General features: G+C 45.4%; 1 protein-coding gene across 1 annotated transcript in view; it reads right to left on the minus strand.

Annotated features, from left to right (window-relative positions):
- The window catches only part of LOC8034870 (calmodulin), a 130,101-nt gene extending 123,477 nt beyond the window's left edge, over positions 1-6,624 (minus strand). The window contains exon 1 of the mRNA XM_042290808.1: positions 5,999-6,624. Within this exon, the coding sequence (XP_042146742.1) occupies positions 5,999-6,001 (3 nt within the window). The 5' untranslated portion in view covers positions 6,002-6,624. The remainder of the gene's footprint in view (positions 1-5,998) is intronic.
- Between the last annotated feature and the right edge of the window lie 12,548 nt (positions 6,625-19,172).

Here is a 19,172-nt window from a genome sequence, read left to right on the forward strand (position 1 = left end):
TGTTGATTTTTTTTTTTTTTTTTTTTATGTTTATGGATAAACAGGGAACGGCTGCCAAAAGCGGTCGTGGTCACCCGCTACTTGCTTTCGGAAAAGTGACTCCACCCCGAAATATGACTTTCTAAGACCAGTGTGACAATAAAAAATGTGAAGAAAAAATTGTAACTTTTTTTCAAATTGCAAAGAAAAAAACAACTAAACTCAATATTTTTACCTAAAAAAACAAACAACGTATAGCATGCACTAGTATAATAACCGTAAATGTTTTTCTTTTTGTTTTTTTCTTAAGTTTTTTTGTTTAACAAAGCCCCGAGACAAACATCCGCGTATATTAAATAAATAAATAAAAAAGAAAGAGGTCGGATATACCCCAGGATTGTCACGCGATCGCACTTAAAAAACAAAAGAAAAACACACACATTTGTGTCGGTTGCGTTCGCAGCAACCAAATTGACAGCAACGACAAGGTCACCTGTACAAGTGTTCGTCGTGCTCAACGTGGCAAGCGAAGCAATCATGAGTCACGCTTGTTCCGGTCCTCTGTTCGTTTCTGTTGTTTTTGGTTGGTCTAAACGAAACCGTCCCAAATGTGTAAACCAGCCTTTAGTCTGTAGTTACAGCGCAGAAGCAGAACTCGGTATATAAAAACTACGGCACGCGAATTGGAACTGGCGCGTACTGTCTATGTGACTATGTCACGTCCAGTATTAGGGAATCGCGCGAAACACTCCTCCAACCTAAAAGGCCCTTGATGATGCGCGATAACTGCGTGCCGCGTTTTACACGCAACGACAAACAACATGCGCGACGAAGCACTTTTTTTTTTTTTGGTGGGGTAAACGTTTTGGTGTTTTCTAGATCATTCTACTGCTATACACTTCGTTACCAAAAATGTCTGCACCGCTCAACCAGACGACGTCTCAAAGGACGTTGCTACTCGGAACAAGCACAGCGTGCACGCTAATGCTGAAACCCGTCCGAAGAACAGGAGTCGAAAGTCTGCCCAAAATCGAAACATTCAAAAATTGTTTAACGCTATTAAAAAAAAAAAAAAAAAAAAAAAAAAAAAAACGACTACGAGGAAATATACCGCATGGAAATGATTTGGTACAAAGGATGTTCGTGTTTATTATTTTTTTTTCTGGAGTTAATTTTAATGTTGATATTTAGTTAAGATAATTGCAGTTTATTGGAGATATGAAAGTAGCGTCTCTAAATATTTTCCCGCAAACTATATGGTGTATTTAATAATGGAATTCACCTGTACAGAACGTAGCCTTTATTGCTACATTAAGCTTTGCAATTTGTTTAATAAATTATTCATTATTACTGTTATAGTTGAGTATGACACTTAAAGGGGAACTCCGCCGATTTCTTCATGGTCCCCGATTTATTTGAAATTTTGCTAAACTCGCCAAACAACATCGCCAAAATAGTATCCCAAATATTAGGTCAAAATAATTTTTTTTCACGAAGTTATTGAATTTACAATTTTGGTCCTCACCGTGTTTTTCAAACTGAAAGTCTCTACTGGCAACAATGAAAAAGTGACGTCATTGGAAGTGCAGGGGTTCACTCTTTGGACTGTAGAATTTGTTCCCAACTGATTTGAAGCAGTTTCATGGTGTGAAATGAATGCTTTGGAAGCTCGCTCCAGTCCCCACGCTCCATCACGGAACAAATGATTGACATATTCTATTTTTTAGACTGCTCGCCCGACTGGCAAGCTGACCTTCCACTGACGTCACGGCCCTGAAAAGGGCGGGTATATTTGAATGTTTGTTTTTGCATGATTTTCATTTGCCGATTTCGCAATAACTATTATGAATTTCACGATACTAAATAGCATACCAGAAAGGGTAAAGGCCGGGGAGTCAGAAAATATAGTTAGTTGAGGTAGCTCAAAAATCGGCGGAGTACCCCTTTAATGCCAGTCCCGTAAACTTCGATTTCAAAACTCGCGACGCACATAGCGCAACCCCGTTGGCGATAGCGAATTTTTTTTATTCTTCTGTTTTTCCCATCAAATCGTAAGGTTGTCATCAAACTAACTGTCTCAACTGCAAGCAGCGAAAGTATACGCAGGCTAGCTGGTCAGGAAACATCAGAATCTAAACCCTGAGACAAGGAGAAATAAGATAACGAACAAGACGACACAGAATCTTCCCACTCCGGAAAGAAACCTAAGCGGAACATTTTGGTGTACCCCCGTACCCGGTCGTAGTAAAATTAAAAAAAAAAAAGAGGCACCTAGCTTGTCTTCGCGCCAACTGTGCCATTTCGCATGTGCAGTTTCAGCTCTTTCTTCGTCCGCCAAATTGCGTACTCTGTTTGACCCGTTAATAAACGCGTGCCGCGGAGGAATAACGTTTTCGAACGACGAAGCAAAGACCTTTTATGAGATTTTTTCTTACCTATTTTTCAAGGGCATGTCAAAGGCTTTCCGACTACATGCCTTTATATATATACAACAGGTGGTTCGGTGCTCACTGCCCCGATGCTGCTCATGCCACTCTGTTTGTGCTGGTTCGCGGATTCTATATAAAGGCTTTGTATGTACCGACAGAAGAACAATTTCTTCGAAACACGAAGGTAGGAATTGGTCGAAGATTGAATGCCGAAGAACCAGAGAGGTCTTCGGCATAAATGCCACGGTGACCAAGGTATTACTCGTCGACGACCAAAGAATGTTATATTGTCACGGATGAAGGTGACGAAAAGATGAACAGTGAACTGAAAATAAAGGTTTAATCGGCGAACTTGTGCAGAATGGCGGCACACAGCAGAGGATTGAACGGAAGGCCGGCATTTGCTTCCAGCGGATGTTGGTTGTTACTTGTAAAAGAAGTGTCAAGGGACTTTAGTCGAAACAGCAGACAAGCGGGCGGCGATTTGACGGCGTAACAGCAAACGAGAGCGATACTGACTCGACCAGGTCCAGCGCAGCTCCTTATCTATAGTGTGCGTCAGCATCTCGAAAATTCGGCCCAGAAGGTTAGAGCGTCGAGCGTTCGGGGTGACAATGAGCCGGCACTTTCGAGAACAAGAAAGTAGGACGAAATGATAAAAGTTGCGTCCCGCATAAGAATTGACACGAATCTTCTAGAAGTCCATGACCGAGCGTTGCTTGCTCGGCCCTGCGTGCGGCAATATGTATATCACGGTCGTGGTAATGTCACGAGCGGCCAACAGACTGGGATTAAACAAGCAAAGCGACCAAGCCGTATACTAATACGTTTTTAATATGGGGCTGGTCAAATAAAACGAAACAGTTTGTTGGCTATCGCATACTTGCGGCAGTACATAAATATTTCGAAGCAAACCAAAGAAAACAAACTTTTCAAAGGAGTCACCAAAAACGATCATCCTATGCTCCCCTCCCCGACAAAAAAAAAAAAAAGCGGAGTCACGTTTTCTACAGCACTACGCAGAAAGCGATTATTAGAACGGTCTGTAAATATGTACTTCGTGGAAATATATTAAATACTTTCTCTCAAGCCCGTCGCTTTGGGAGGGCGAACGCCCTTCACGTCCCAAGATGTTTGCAAAGTAGAATAAAAGCACTCTTTGAGTTGATAATCGCGCTGCCAATATTAGGACGCCGAGGGCTCGATGGAGAAACCAAATTCCGATCGGAAATCAATGCCCAGGCGTCCTCGTTGGCGAGAGTTCACAATCGCGGTTCCTCGATGTCCGAGGTTCGTAGTTTCCAAGTGGGACACTCTGTTGGACCTCGGTGATCAGTGTGTTTTTCGTTCCACTTACGAATTTACAGTAAAAAAAGTAACGTTAAACGGATCTATGGGACAATATCGCTGAAAAGAATGAAAAATAAAGAAAGGCATGGTCGATTATTGATTGATTGATCGGCCGAACGAGGACACCGCTGATGCTGTACCATCAGGACGGAGAGCGACTTCGTGCTGCGTCTCACATATGATTACTGTTATTACTGTAATCAGTCTGATAACGACGGCGAAGAGTACAGTTTACTTTAGGGGGGTATACTTACTAAACTCCGCTACACTCCATCCAATAATATATATATATATATATATATATATATATATATATATATATATATAATATTGCAGCGCGAACCCCCCCCCCCCCCCCCCCCAGTTCCCAACGCCACGAACTTCTTTATTTCAGTGAACACCGCAAATTGAAATTGCGCTGGAATTTTATTGGGCACTGACTATAGTGTCAAAAGTCAACAAAGCTGTAAACCACGGAAAAAAAAAAGAAAAAAGAAATACGAATGCGAGCACGCAGGATTGACTGTTCCCAATGGCTATAAAATGAGCTGCATAGTTTCTCAAAGCGAGGGCAGAGTTTGAACATCGCGATTCTGAATTGCAGCTCGATGCTGAAGAGCGACCTGTACTTATTTTATTTTTTATTTTCATCGTTGCCACCGAAAAAAAAAATATATATATATATATTTATTTGTTGTGTGATTTCCCGATGAATTTTGGGTTCGCGACCCACAGGTTGAGAAGCACGGCACTAAGTTTCATTCGCACCACAAAAGACACGGTGTTGGCTGCACAAAATAAATAAATAAATAAATGAGATCACTACAGAATTAATTTTGCCGACACGTCTTAATGATATTCGAGGCACATTTCCTTCATACATGTCAACGCTTCCAACATGGTTTGCCGACAGTTCTTTGTACGGCCACTGAGACATGCAGGATTACCGTACAAGAAGCAAAACACGCCTCAGACAGTACACTCTAAAAAAAAAGGGTATCACCTTACACCCTTTTGTCCCATATAATACACCCCAAAACTTCATTTCGAGCTACAGCGCCCTATAGTCGAACAGACGGGCCCAAATTTTACTAGGGGCTTGATAACGATGCGATATAACTTATTAAATTGCTAAAGTACGTATCAAAGACCAAAGAAAGAAAACACGGAGCTTTAGCAGTACGGTCAAGAAAACTCCGATAGTCTTTTTCGTTGTGAATAATACGTACATCAGCTATCTTAATAAGTTTACCACACGGCTATCAAGCCCCTCGTAAACTTTGGGGCCGCATGTTCGATTATGGGGCGCTGTACGTCGAATTGAAGTTTTGGGGTGTATTATATGGGACAAGGGGTGTAATAATACACCTTTTTTTTTCTGAGAGTGTATAGGGAGCTTTCGAGAACCGTTTTGAGCACATCCGATACGGTACGAACTGCGCATGCGCTAGCGCCGAAATCTTGCACATGCGCAGTTCGTACCGGAGGGCCCATGATACCTTGTCGGATGTTCAAAAGCAGTTTCCTAAAACTCTCTGCACACTGTCTCTTGTATGATGTATTAACAGTGTGATCGCGATTTTATGGAATGTGCGGTGTCATATGCGATGGCACAGTGAAATGCGATAGTGACTCGAACGTTAATAATGATAACCTTGTTTCTGGTGTTTTCTTCTTTTTGAGAAAGAGAGAGAGAGAGAGAGAGATAGTTGTCCAGCGATACGTAAAACATTATCGGAAATAAGAAAATTTAAAAAGAGAGAGAGATATATAATTTGCTGTGTTTACATGTAGATGTGCGATAATCTAATCGTGGCGAGTGCGATTTGATTTTGGCGTGGCCAACGGCCATTGCTGTCTTGAGAGGTTACGAAATTAGACATCGATTGGAAAAGGGGGCGCGTTTACGACGATGACGACGGCGGCGGTACGGTTTTGCATCGTTAATGTCACTTACAAAAAGTAGGAGAAAAGAAAAGAGAACTCAGAATTAGAACTGTTTGTCCCGCGTGGTGTTGCATACTTAAACGTAATCAAATGGCTTTTTTTAATTTATTTTGTTTAACTTTATTTCGATTTTAAAAGGCGGTAGTTACATGTATCTGCTCCCGCGGGCGCTTTTAAAAGCAAAGTCAAAATAATAAAGCAAGACGTGCACAAATTTACAACAACAAAAAAAATAGATTACGATAGACACTGAAAGACTTGCACTGTATACAAAAAGAGAACTCTGCACTTACCATGTTTTGAGTTCCAAAATAATGGAGAGCTAGAAGTTCCTTGGTAGTGTTAGCAAGATAGCAGACAACGGTGCAGTAATCCTGTCCCAGCACGGAGCAGATGACGACGGCTGTCGAAAACGGTCGAAAACGCAAATCAAAATAAAAAAGAAGTAGAAGAAAAAACACCTCCGCAAATCGACGACTACGACGGGTCCCACCGTTGGCGAAGACAACCAAGAACTAAAGTTAGCTTCAGTGCACTTTGATCGCAGAAACGGCCCGAAAAGCTGAAATTTCGTAGGCAAACTTTGCCCGGGACATGGGACTTGCACTGGTTGAAGTCTGGAAGAGCAGACGACGCACGCTGTAGCAGACGATCCCGCAGTCAGCACAGATCAGCGGCGGCCGCCCAGCGAGCGGAAACCGGCATAATGTCGAAACTCGGGGTTCCTGTGGGATCCTTTCTACCTTTTGTTGGTGTTGTACTGTTGTTTCTTCCCGCGGCACGGGGACAAAACAGTTCTTCCCTCCGACTGGCACCCTGTGCTCTCAAGTAAGTTCTATTTCGGTAGATCCAATTACGAAGGACCAACAAAAAACGATGTGGTGCGCGGCAGCAGAACCGCTTTTACTTTTCTTTTTTTTTTCTCGCAAGGGGAGCGATTGCGATACCGCCTTGCGGCTAACGCTACAACTGACAAAACTCGAAAACGGTCTGAAGTGAAACCGAAACTATCCCTTTTATGCCAGTGATCTGTTGCAGAGGCTTTTTCGAACGTCCGACAAAGAGTTTCATTGACGTAATGGACGTTCTTTTTTGCAGTACCATTTTATCGGCTTTTTGTAGCGACAGTGTGCCCCTTTTTAATCGATTCGGATTTACCAGTCGTAAAAGAAGTTGCATAATTTCCTTGCCCAAGGAAATTACGTCACTTCTCCTGGTGAGAAATTTCATCGGGGGTATATTTGTTGTGTTTAATGAAAATCAATGCACACTCGTACAGGTATTTTTTTTATATATATGAGCGAGTGTTTTAGTGTCATACATGAGTGTAATCGCAACTTTCAAGTCTAAGAGTAAGAAGAAAAAAAAAATAAAATAAACCCACTTTTTTTGCCCCGCAGAAATGGACCACCCTTCGTAGAAAGCTGAACCTTCTTGTGAACGTGACGCTAGCGGTGGTGATAGTACAGTGGCTTATAAATACCTCAAAAACAATTATTTTCTTTTAGTGAACTTCCAACGACATGGTTTGTGTTCGTAGGTGAATAAAAATGTGAAACTAGTAGACGAAAGTGTAGTCGACACCTGCGAATTGACTCCGTAAGTGTGACGTCATGGGTACAAACAAACCGTTGCTAGGGTCGTTGTTATGGACAAATACATGTAGCTAGGTTTCGCTACGAAAAACCCGACCGTTCAAAAATCGGGAGTAGGATTTAAACTTTAAAAATAACAGATATAGAAAGCTTGCATGTCATATATGTTTCGACAGAAGTGTGCCGGTAATCACTTGTTTCTGAAATATTTACGACTGCAACTTCCGGTCCTCAAGATGCCTGCAGCAGACGACGAATGCACGAAGTATGCCGTCTGCCACACGCCCGCCGGCCAAGCCGGCGCCGGCGTCTGAATCGTGTGAATAAAGACGATATCCTGATGTTGCATCTGTTTGAAATATAATGAGTTTCAGACGCTTATAAGAATTCATAGTGGGGTGCGATGAAAAATATGGTTTATCGAAAGTCCGGGCGTCGATTGAGATGATCGTCTGCTAAAAGATCGCATTGCACCCGTGAGAAAAGCACTTCAGTCAATCGGTCTAGATCCCAAATTTTGTTTGCGGACTCGGCTATGAGAGGGTGCTCCGTACCTGGTTGTAACCATCGCGTGGAGAAAGATTCTTGCTGTTTCTTCAGAGTCCCGCAAGACCCCAAAGCACAAAAGAACTAAAAAAAAACATAAGGTGACTTTATTACAGATTGTGCTCGCATCGCGGGTTCGATAGAGATCTTCACCAAAAAAGCACATCCACAAATTTTGATGTACACCAAGGAAAAAAGAGATACTGTGAAATGGCGATAGACATGCAATTCCTTAATAACCTGACAACCTCAATCATAATAACAACAAACGACTTACCTCGGCGGCGTACGATTTGTTTCTTATGCTGGCCTGCACTACGCCGGTAATGCACTTCAGGTCGTCGTCGTAACTGATCTCCATGGCGTGGTTTGATTTTATGGCATTTTCATCCCTCTGAACTAAATTGGATTCTTCACAGAAAAAAAAAAAAAAGCACATTGCGGAGGCCTTTACAGCCATGGCGATGCACTTGTTTTTGTCGCTCGTTTACCGACGCAATTCAATGAAGACGCCCGCTGCAACAGAGGCCAGCGAACCTATCGTGTCGTCTGCTACCAAAGCAAAACGGAGTGTAATACTTCTGAAATGGCTTTCATCGTTGCAATACGACACTGAGACGACAAAAACATCTTCGTAATTAGATATCAAGAAGTTAGGTTGCTTACAAAAAATTATTTACTTACTTGTAAGCAAAAGTCTAGCCTCAGGTGGAGTCTCCATGCATTAGTCCATAGCAACGTCCCTAGCAACGGTTTGTTTGGACCCAGACGCCATGTTGTGACGTCATCACTTACGGGGTCAATTGGCCGGAGCTGGCCGGAGCCAAGCTGACCAAGCGCTTGCAGCACCGGAACGACGGTGCTGCAAGCGCCAGCGCCACCCGCGGCCGTCTTCCAACGCTGTGCCGCTTCTCCGGTTTCGTTCGTTACACTACCGCTTTAAGCCACTGTAGTGATAGCATGTTGAAGCTTGAGAACATGACATTACCCGGATCAAGGGATAAAGCAGGAAGACGGAATAGACCATGATCAATCATCAAATTTCCTCCATATTGGAGGGTTCCCGTACCGATAATTTCGCCCGAGAGACAATGGTTCCGGCAAACAGCGGCATAGCCAGAATTTTTTTTCGGGGGGGGGGGGGGGGGGGGTGGGGGGGGGGCTGAGGTGGCTGTGATGACCATGATTTATTGGGGTGCGGATGGGAGGAGAGGGCGTCAAAATGCATGTATTTGTTGCACGGTCGGCTAGATTTCGGCTTCGGGATGCAACCCCATAAGCCTCTGAAGATGTGGGGTTCTGCCGGGCACTGTTAGTGTATGAGTAGGAATATGAAGTGAAATATGAGTGCCAAAGGAAAGGAGGAGAACGACGGTTCGAGCAAACGCCACTGCCGGCAAAGTGAGAGCCGTAGAACAAGAATATGATCACCTGCTGCGAGTACAGTACGAAACCTTCACCGCACACCTTCGATAAAGTCCATTCCCTTACCTAGATGTCCCAGTTCACTGCTTGAGTGACGAGTCTTGCGATCTAGTTGCTGTCAATTTATTTCGAGAATTTCGCGGCGGTCCTTTTATTGTTTTTTGAACCGCGACTGAACAGAAACCTGTTGAGCGGGTACCCAAATAAATTGTCCTGATATCACGTCCACTAGTACCACTACTAATGATGATGATGGCTTGCAAGAATTTTGCATATGGCCTATTCCTCTAGGAGCCGACTTGGGCCTAATATCCGTCAAGCCAACAAATGGCAAGCCGGCTATGGCCTACTCTTCGACTGGCCAAACAAAGCCGCAAGGAGGGGATCTTTTGTCGAATACTAGAAAACCTTGAGGACTTTGAAGGTCCTGCGCATGAAGCGTTCTCTGGCACAAAGAAAACAGTGACTCGGGACTTCCCCACTAAGACCAAATTTAGTAGTTACATAGCGTGCTTGAAATACCGGGGGTGTATCTAAAATGGGCTGTAAATACGATGATGGCACGTAGCAATCTAAACTTTTCGTCAAAGGTGTATTTCACAGGTGGGTTTTACCTTGCAAAATGACAAAGAGTAGCTCCCTCTCTGTAAAAAATTGGACCAAAAAATGAAAGCCGTTTACAACTCCCTGTAACGCCGAATTAGAGCGCAGCTAGCTCTTGAGGAGGAGGAAGGAAGGGTACTGAGGAGAAGATATGCCCCTCCTCCTCACCTCCTCATCCTGTCTGCTACTCCTCCCTCCAAGCGGCGCCGCCATCTCCTCACGAAGGTCACGTGACCTCACGGGGGTCACGTGACGTCACCAGGGTCACGTGACCCCTGTGAAGTTACGTGATGATGACGTCATCGTGATAACGTCATCGTCATCATCACTGATTACGTCATCAGCATCGTCATTGATGACGTCATCAGCATCGTCATTGATGACGTCATCGGCATCGTCATTGTCATCGTCACTGATGACGTCATCGGCATTGGCGTCGGCATCGTCACTGATGACGTCATCAGTGACGTCACGCGTCCATAATGCACCGCGCGGTTACGCCGACGGCGACGCCGCTCAAGCCGGAAACGGGCGCCTAAGAGCTGAGCTCTAAAAACTTGCCAGGGTCATCGGCAGACGGCGACGAAGACAACCGAGTCGAGTGGTGGGGCGCGTTTGGCGCACTTATTGATAGATGACGCTTCCTCCTTATCGAGACCGTTCGCAACGACCGTGTCTTATGTATCAGAACTGATCTTAATGTCGAGTTTCAGCCAGCTGTAATGAGCAGTCTGGCAACCTGAATAAAACAGTTCATCGTTACAAGACAAACTCGATGCATGGTGTCAGAAGGGACCAGTCCCGTAAAAAAGGGTGGTGAACTAAGAAGAAAGCCAAACCATGGCCGTGCTCAAGTTTCCCGAGGGCCTGAACTTGCGGAGAACTGGCAACGATTCAAACAACGAGTGGAACTGTGCCTACGGGCGACGGAGACCACCAAGTGAACCGATACAACACCTTTACCTTCGCACCTGAAGAAAAACAGGACTGCCAGACGGTACTGAAGAAGTTGAAGAGTACTGCATGTCCCGGAAAAATGAAACCTACGAACGGTACGTGTTTTGTTCACGAAAATAAGAAAGTGGTGAGCTGTTTGAACAGTTCGTGCGAGAGCTACAACTAAAAGGGAAATTTTGCAACTTCTTGACTTTGTAGGGACTCCATATTACGATATCAAATCGTACGTGGGGTAACAGAGAAAAAACTGCGAGAGCGTTTGTTGCGCGAAGATCTGACGTTGGAAAAGGCCATACAGCTCGGGAAGGCCTATGAGGCTCTTCAGGCACAAAATGATACTCTCGACAGTCCCCGACGTGTCGACACAGTAGACAAAAAGAAGAGAGCGGACATGCATGAGCGGAAAGTCCAACCGACGGAAAACAATTGCCTCAAGTGCGACCGGAAGCACGACCCACGGAAGTGTCCGGCATACAACAAAAAGTGCAACAAGTGCCACAGGATGAACCACTTCGCCGGGTGTTGCAAAACGATCTTCGGTAGATGAAGTAAAAGAACAGGACGACAGCGAGACAGCGACTTCGCCATTCTTCAAGTCAGCACATGCAAGACTAAAAAAGGTGACGAGTGGCTGGTCAAGGCTAGCCAACAAGGAAGTGGAACTAAAAGTTGACACAGGGTGCCAGGCAAATCTTTTGCCAAGTTCACTGTTCCGGAAGCTACACAAGGCAGCGAGCCTGAAACAAAGCATTTCATTCCTAAAAAGCTACAACGATGGTGTGATTGCACACCAAGGGAAATCACTGCTGAAGTGAGACCCAAAGGAAAGAGCGCAAACATTGAGTTCTTCATCCTAAAAAGAGGACGCCACACCATAATGGGCTTAGCAGCTTGTAAACTCCTGGGGCTGGTCCAGCGAGTGCACACAGTGAAAGAAACTATGGCCCAAGAAGGTGTAACAGAAGTTTCCTAAGTTGTTTAAAGGACTATAATGCGTGGGACGGGAAACTAAGATTATCCTTAAAGTAGGAGCAAAGCCAGTAGTAAAGCCGACGAGAAGAGTGCCATAAGCTCTCAAAGAACCACTCAAGAAAGAACTTTAGAGAATGGAAGAGGCTGGAGTCATCACCCGTGTCAGTGAACCTCCGGATTGGGTAAGCCCAATTGTGATAGTCAAGGAGAAAGGAGGTGCTCTGAGAATTTGCATGAATCCAAGGCAAGAGAATGAATGCATCAAACGGCAGCACTACCAACTGCCACGCTGTGACGACATGGAAGCAGAACTGGAAAACGCCAAGTTCTTCTCAAGGCTGGATGCACCCAGTAGTGGGTATCACCAAATACCACTATATGAGAAGGATGCACCCAATAGTGGGTATCACCAAATACCACTAGATGAGAAGGCCTCTCGAGTGTGCACGTTTGGTACGCCATTTGGACGCTGCCGATTCCTGAGGCTACCATTTGGCATTTCATCGTCACCGGAAGTCTTCCAACAGATCACGACTGAAGTTTTTGATGGTAAGACGTTGATGATGTACTCGTATAGGGTCGATCCAAGGAGGAGCACGACAAGAGGCTATGGGAAGCGCTCAAAGGAGCCCTAAGAGCTGGAATGACCTTCAACAAAGAAAAGTGTCAATTTGCGGTTCAAGAGATTAGCTCTCTGGGTGACCGAATCGCTAAAAATGGAGTGGAGCCGGGTCCATCACTAGTTGCGTCAGTGCTTTAAATGTCTACTCCTCAAAGCAAGAACGAAGTACAGCAGATGTTGAGAGTCATCAACTATGTAGGCAAGTATTTGCCACACTTGTCGCAAAGAACAATCTTCTCAGAAGCCTCATCAAGGATGATGTAATATTTGAGTGGACTGAGGCTCACGAAGCAGAATCGGATAAACTGAAGAGAGCACTGATTAACAAGCCAGTGTTAGCATTTTTTGACCCTGAAAAGAAGACAAAAGTGACAGTTGATGCATCACAGTATGGACTGGGAGCAGCACTCCTACAGCTGAATGATACAGAGTGGCGTCCAGTAGCATATGCGTCACGAGTGATGGCCGACTGTGAAGTGCGATATGCACAAATTGAAAAAGAGACGCTCGCCATCACGTTTGCCTTCGAGAAGTTCCATGATTTCATTTATGATCGCAGGTTCACACTGGAAACCAACCATCGACCATTGATCTCCATAGCAAAGAAAATCATTGGAGACATGTCACCTCGTCTGCAGCGATTGTTTATTCGTCTGATGAAGTACTAGTTTCGCCTGTGCTATCTGCCTGGAAAGAACTTGGTGCTAGCCGACACATTGTCTCGCGCACCAGTAAAAGAGGCCACAAAAGAAGTGGTAGAACTGGATAATGTTGAAGTACACGCTGTCAACATAAAGTGTCCAAAACACTGAGTCAAGCGACACTTCAGAGATAGCAAGAGGCCACGGAGAGTGATGACGAACTACAAGGAGTTATCGCACGGATCCACGAGGGTCAAGAACAACAGGGAGACCTCAAGGGATACGAGTCAGAGTTGATCCTGGTACACGGTGTCTTGTCAAAGGACTCAAGAGTAGCTCCGAGAGCTTGCCGTGCAGACATACCTATAAGACTGCATAAAGGACACTTAGGCATGAGCAAATGCAGAGCTCGTGCTAGAGCTTTAGTATTCTGGCCAAGAAGGAATGCTGACATTGACTCAAACATATCAAAGTGTGCAGCTTGTCGAACATTTGCATACGAACAACCTGCTGAACCACTCATCATGAAAGAAGTACCCAGTAAAGCGTGGGATATGGTTGGAGCTGATCTGTGCCCACATGCAGGATCGTCTTACCTTGTGGTATATGACCCCAACACCAATCACCCTGAAGTGGTGCAGCTAACAGTGACTATAGTGCTGCTACAGTGATCGACCATATGTCAAGTGTTTTTGCCAGACATGAAATCCCCAAAGAAGTTTGCACCGACAATGGTCCACAATTTGCAAGCAGAGAATTTGCAGCATTTGTAAGAAAATACGAGTTTGAACATATCACCTCGAGCCCAAGATTTCCAAGAGCGAATGGACTCGCAGAAAAAGGGGTCCAAGTTGCGAAAAGGATTCTGAAGAAAGCTCAGTATGCCAAAGAAGATTTTTGGCTAGGGTTGCTAAACTACAGGTTCACACCACTCGAGAATGGACGGTCACCTTGCGAGTTATCCATGGGGCGACGATTGAGGTCTCGACTGCCAGACTTCTCATCAGCACAAGGGCGGAAAGTGGAAAAACACAAAGTGTCAGTGCTGGCAGGCATTTGGAGCCACTGGGCACTGGACTGGCGATGCGTCTGAGAGATGACAAAAAATGGAGAGTCAAAGCACAAGTCAAAGAGCAAGTGGCGCCAAGATCCTATTTGTTGCAAGCTGAGAATGGTGCTGCGTGCAGACGGAACAGACAGCATTTACTTGTCAGCAAGGAAGCATTTGAACCCATCTCCGACTCTGAGGACACGGACGTTCCACAAGTGCCCAACGAGGACAATTTGCAGCACCAGGAAACTCGTGACCATGAAAGTGAAATATGGATGGTCTTACAGACTATCCAACGCCGGTGTCTGTGCAACCTCCCACTAGAGTGTCATCAAGACTAAGGAAGAAGAAAGTGAACCTTACTCATGATGAACACTTCAACCAAGCATGTTGTCAAGTTGTGGTGTTTCAAGTTTGTTCTTTGTTAGAAAGGAAGATGTATCAGATCTGATGTTAATGTCCAGTTTCAGTTAGCTGTAAAGAGTAGTCTGGCAGCCTGAATAAGCCAGTTCATCGTTACAAGACAAACTCGATGCAGTCTATGAAAGGGGTACGGAAACGAAATGTTTGCACTTTTATTTCTATGTGTAGATGTGGTCTGTGTTGTGCTGGCCGCCCAGAAACATTAGCCTGGACTAGTGTTTCTGGGCTGGAGGCATGAAAGTTAAGAAGTAATTTTAAAACGAATGAACAGATTTCAAAAATGCATCTGCATGGTGGCGTTCTGTGAAGCTCTGTTGGAATGCCGTCACGTCGTGAATTCCTAAGAAGCAGCTCGAGCTCGTGGCAGTATGGCTCTCTCGTGGAGTTAGTCCTGAATATGACTTGGCGGAGAACGGTCATAAGCTTAGACTGCAGCCAAAGCTACAAGTGCGAGCTAGGCCGCACTGCTGGCTTTGAGTTTGAGACATGCATTTCTAGCGCGAGTGGTCGATCGTTCTGCGGAAGAACGCTTCAAAGCAGCGACCTCGAGCTCTCTTGTTTGTGGCAAAAACAAATTGGGTTGTGTGTGTGTTTATACAGCCTAGAACTTGGTCTGCCTCACAGGGGCGACGAGTCTCCCAGCTGTAGATGAGAAATTTAGCCAGTGCGGTACAGCCGCTAGCCTGGGGTCTTTAACGTGCACCACGCAGTAGTGATACACGACCGCACGCCGGTACGATGCTCATCCAGATCGAAACGGGCAGGGGTGGGGCTCGAACCCAGGATCCCTGGGTTCTGCAGCGCGAGCTTTCGCTCCACGTGCTCCGAGCTGGGGTGCTATAGACCCTTTCAGAAATTCAGTGCCATCTGGTGGTTCGTAAAGCAGTTTAGGTTTTGCCCTATCAATGGCGGAAATGAACTTGTATCGGCACCGTCACTTTCGCAAGTCGACGGCACGCGAGGAATTGTTCAGTGTGAGTTCTTTCTCGATCACTTTCAGGTCGATGGTGACCAAGAACGTGCATTCAGAACAAAGCTCCAACCCACTGAGATGCCTCGAGAAAATTCTATACACCAAAGTGCTTTAAAGCCGATTGTGTGCCACGACAGATTGACTGAATCTGAGCAATTAGAAATAAACGCTTACGTAGCTCTTGTGTTCCAGCCCTACTTCGCTTCGTACTGACACCCGAACGTACAGGCCTCGCAATATCCGCTTAGGAGCATCTTCAACGTCTTCCTTTATCAGTCACTAGAAGGCCGCCATTCGTATGGCACAGATGCCGTTCCACAGATGATGATAGTGATCAAAGTGGCCAGACTGAATTTCGGAAAGGGTCTATTCTGGTCGCAAACGGGTATCTTTCGAGTTGTGACGTATCGAGAAAGAAGGGGCGGAGCCTCAAACTAGAATGATTCTTGTTTGAGGCTCCGCCCCAACGTTCGGGTTCACGCACGCGGTCAGCTAGAATCTGACGATCCCCCTACGTCGCGATGACGTGTCCACGCAGTTGGGGCGCAGAAATCCCCGCATTTCCCCCTGTTCTTTTTGTTCTCTTCTTTCTTTCCTCCGGGAGTTAGAATGAGCGAATAACGGAGAAAAGGCTACCTTCCGGAAAATGGAAGGAAACAGAGAAAAATAATATGATTTTTTTATAAAATACGAAAGATTATTTTAATAATTATGACGAAAAGTAAATTTAGCTAAGATATCTCAGCTTGTTTTCTCGAAGTCTTTCGCTACGGTCTTCGAAAACAAACATGGCGAAAACCGCGGTAACGACCTTGTGGTGTTTGTATCTCGTTTGCGTCTTTCGTTGTTTTCCCTGCTTCTGCACGATACGGATGGCATTACGAGGCACCGATCATCATTTGTGAAGCCGCCGTGAACATAAGCTGCAAATGAAATTTCCTGTTTGCCTGTGAAGGAGCCTTCAAATGGATACAAGGCTGACGAAGACTCTGTGGTAATATATGACAAGTCGAGATCGACGCAGAGTGGAACGGTTGTGAATATTCTGTGGATGATGCAGGAAAGTTTCTTCGGGCAGTTTTAATAATGCTTTGCTCCCTTTGCTCACTGCAGTGATTACCACGGTATAATGTCCATAAGCCATGCTCTTCTCTTTCGGCGATGAAGAAATGGACGCGACGGCATAATCTCGGGCAGTCTTTTTTACTTATTTTTATTTGCAAAATAGCTCGTGCAAAAAACAAAAGCGGCTTTTACGTTTTTACACGTCCCTACATAGGTACCTCGCTATCCCATTGGCTTCATTGCGCGTGACGATTCAACGCTATTTGCCATGGAAACGTTCGTGAAACTAGAAAGCCTCTGTTTGCCGCTAACAGTCATTTTTCGAGTTCGGGTTGTGACGTCAAAATGACGCAAGAACAAGAATGCACGGGACTATTTGCATTGTTTTAACTCGACAACCGTACCCTTGGCGAGTTAAACTCGAAAGAACATGGCCGCGATGCTCGTCGGATCGACCGCGGCTGGGGTTTGACATGCGATCGGTCACTTGATCAACGCGCACACGAATGCTTTCGTGCTGTTGGATGAGCCCATTCGGCGGCAGTACCGGGTCGAAGAGCACAGTGAGCTGGCGTTTAACGTCTCCGATGTAACGCTTGGCGAGATGCAAGACTTGGCTTCTATTTGTGCCGGTGTTATGAAGCTTGAAGGTGGTGGTGTTGTTGTGGCTCGTACGGTAGCCTTGCTGAGATTATGAAGACGGTAATATACCTTCATTCAGCGTTGCCATGCATCAAGATTCAAAACCTCCGTTTTACGCAAAGGAAATCACGTTTCCGCGAGCACGGAGGAAGCAGCCAACGGTCTGAGAAAGAATTGTGCCGCCGCCACGACCGCCAGCGATCGCCCCAAAGGCAAGAAAACAAACCACAACCTCATTGAGGTTTGTGTAGTGCTGACTGCTGATTCATCGGACGACAAAGGTGAATGATGTAAAACGCAACGTAAGTTTGCCAGCGTTTTGCAAAACTAATGCGTTTCGTTGAAAATTTAATTTGTGGAATTCGTTAACGCCTTGAACGTTTGAGGGTGACTGCATTGTGAACGCAGGCTTCACACAAGTGTTTTCTACAGTGTGTGCTTTGCCTGCACGCATATAAAGACAGAAACACTGCCTATATGGTGCATAAAATAAAGAACATTTCGCTTATCTTGATAATGTTGACTATCAATTGAGTGCTGTTGAAAGTAGTGGCGTAGCCAGGAACTTTTAAGGGGGTGAGGGTGGAGGGGCTTTGAGGTGGCTGGGATGTTTATGACTTGGGGAGCGGGGGGGGGGGGGGGGGTCGAAATTTGTGTGTATATTCTAGAGCCCGCCGGATTTGGGGAGAAGGGGGGGGGGGCGAAGATAAGCCCCCCCCCTCCCCTGGCTTTGCCACTGGATGATACCATAAGGGGAGCATCCTACATTCACAGAGTGCCATAATCATGTGCAGAGCCACTGAGCTCGTACCACAATGGCAAGATAGTTGCTGACATTTTTCACGTTACGTAGCGGTTCTTTCTTTAGTACATATGCTCGTTTTTCCTTCACACATCTACTCTGCTTCAACAGTGCGTATTTGCTCTGCATCACAGGCAAATTTTAAAAAAAAATCCAGCTCACACTACTCTATAATTTCAACGAGTTACTGTCACTTTTGAAACGACAATCTTTTTAATTTCTATGATAACCTTTACATTAAACACACGGGTGTTGAATGGAAGACAATTGTATCTTCATTATTTTTCTTGGTCATGGAGATGACGATCATCCACAAGATTGCACTGGCTAAATTTCTCGTCTACAGTGGGTAACAATGTTGCCATGCTCCGTCAGACTAAACTCCTGCTGTCTAAACAACTAACGATTCATTTTAGGACACACCTGTTCGTAGTTCATTGCAGGGCATCGAAAAGTGTTTCTTATGACTGTCCGATGACTGACATGCAATTTTAGAAGCTTGGCGTGAAAAGGTAAAATATCTAGTTGATACAATATAATGCCATCAGCAACCCATCCAGATTTTATTGCGTGATTGACAGTAGTTACAAACCGCAACAAATGGTCAACTGAAGACATAGGTACTAAGCGTGCAGTAACTTCGAAGCGGTAGAAACCCTGCAATTTTAACGCAAACTTACCACCAAGTTGTTAATGACAGAGTGGTGTTTGCGGAAAAGTGTTGGAGTCCTTCAGAACGGTGACGATCTCCTTCAGACCGATGATGATGGTGACGAAGGTTCTGTTAGATTCTAGGTTCCGTCAACGCACCCCACGACGTCGGTGTGCTTGTCGTGGTGGCGACAAAAGCCTTCTTTTGCACATGCCTCAGCTCAGTCAGCTGCCTCGGTTCGGGGTTTCGTCGACCCAGCCGTCTCTTCCCAGCCGGTTGACAGCGACACTCGCGACGGCCGTCACGGCTCAGATCACCATCCACTGGGCATTAGCTATGTGATCATCAGTGGCAACCGCGCCCTTGTAGTTCCCCGCCGCGAAAAATCTCAGTGCGATTCAATTAGTCTGCTGCTGCTCGACGATCATCATCCCTCATCGTCGCCGTCTCTCGTCGCGCAGCTGTTCACACTGCGATCACACGATGCTTTTCGACAAG

This window comes from Ixodes scapularis, unplaced genomic scaffold (genome assembly GCF_016920785.2).
Source record: "Ixodes scapularis isolate PalLabHiFi unplaced genomic scaffold, ASM1692078v2 PGA_scaffold1__304_contigs__length_218370807, whole genome shotgun sequence".
NCBI classification, from domain to species: Eukaryota; Metazoa; Arthropoda; class Arachnida; order Ixodida; family Ixodidae; genus Ixodes; species Ixodes scapularis.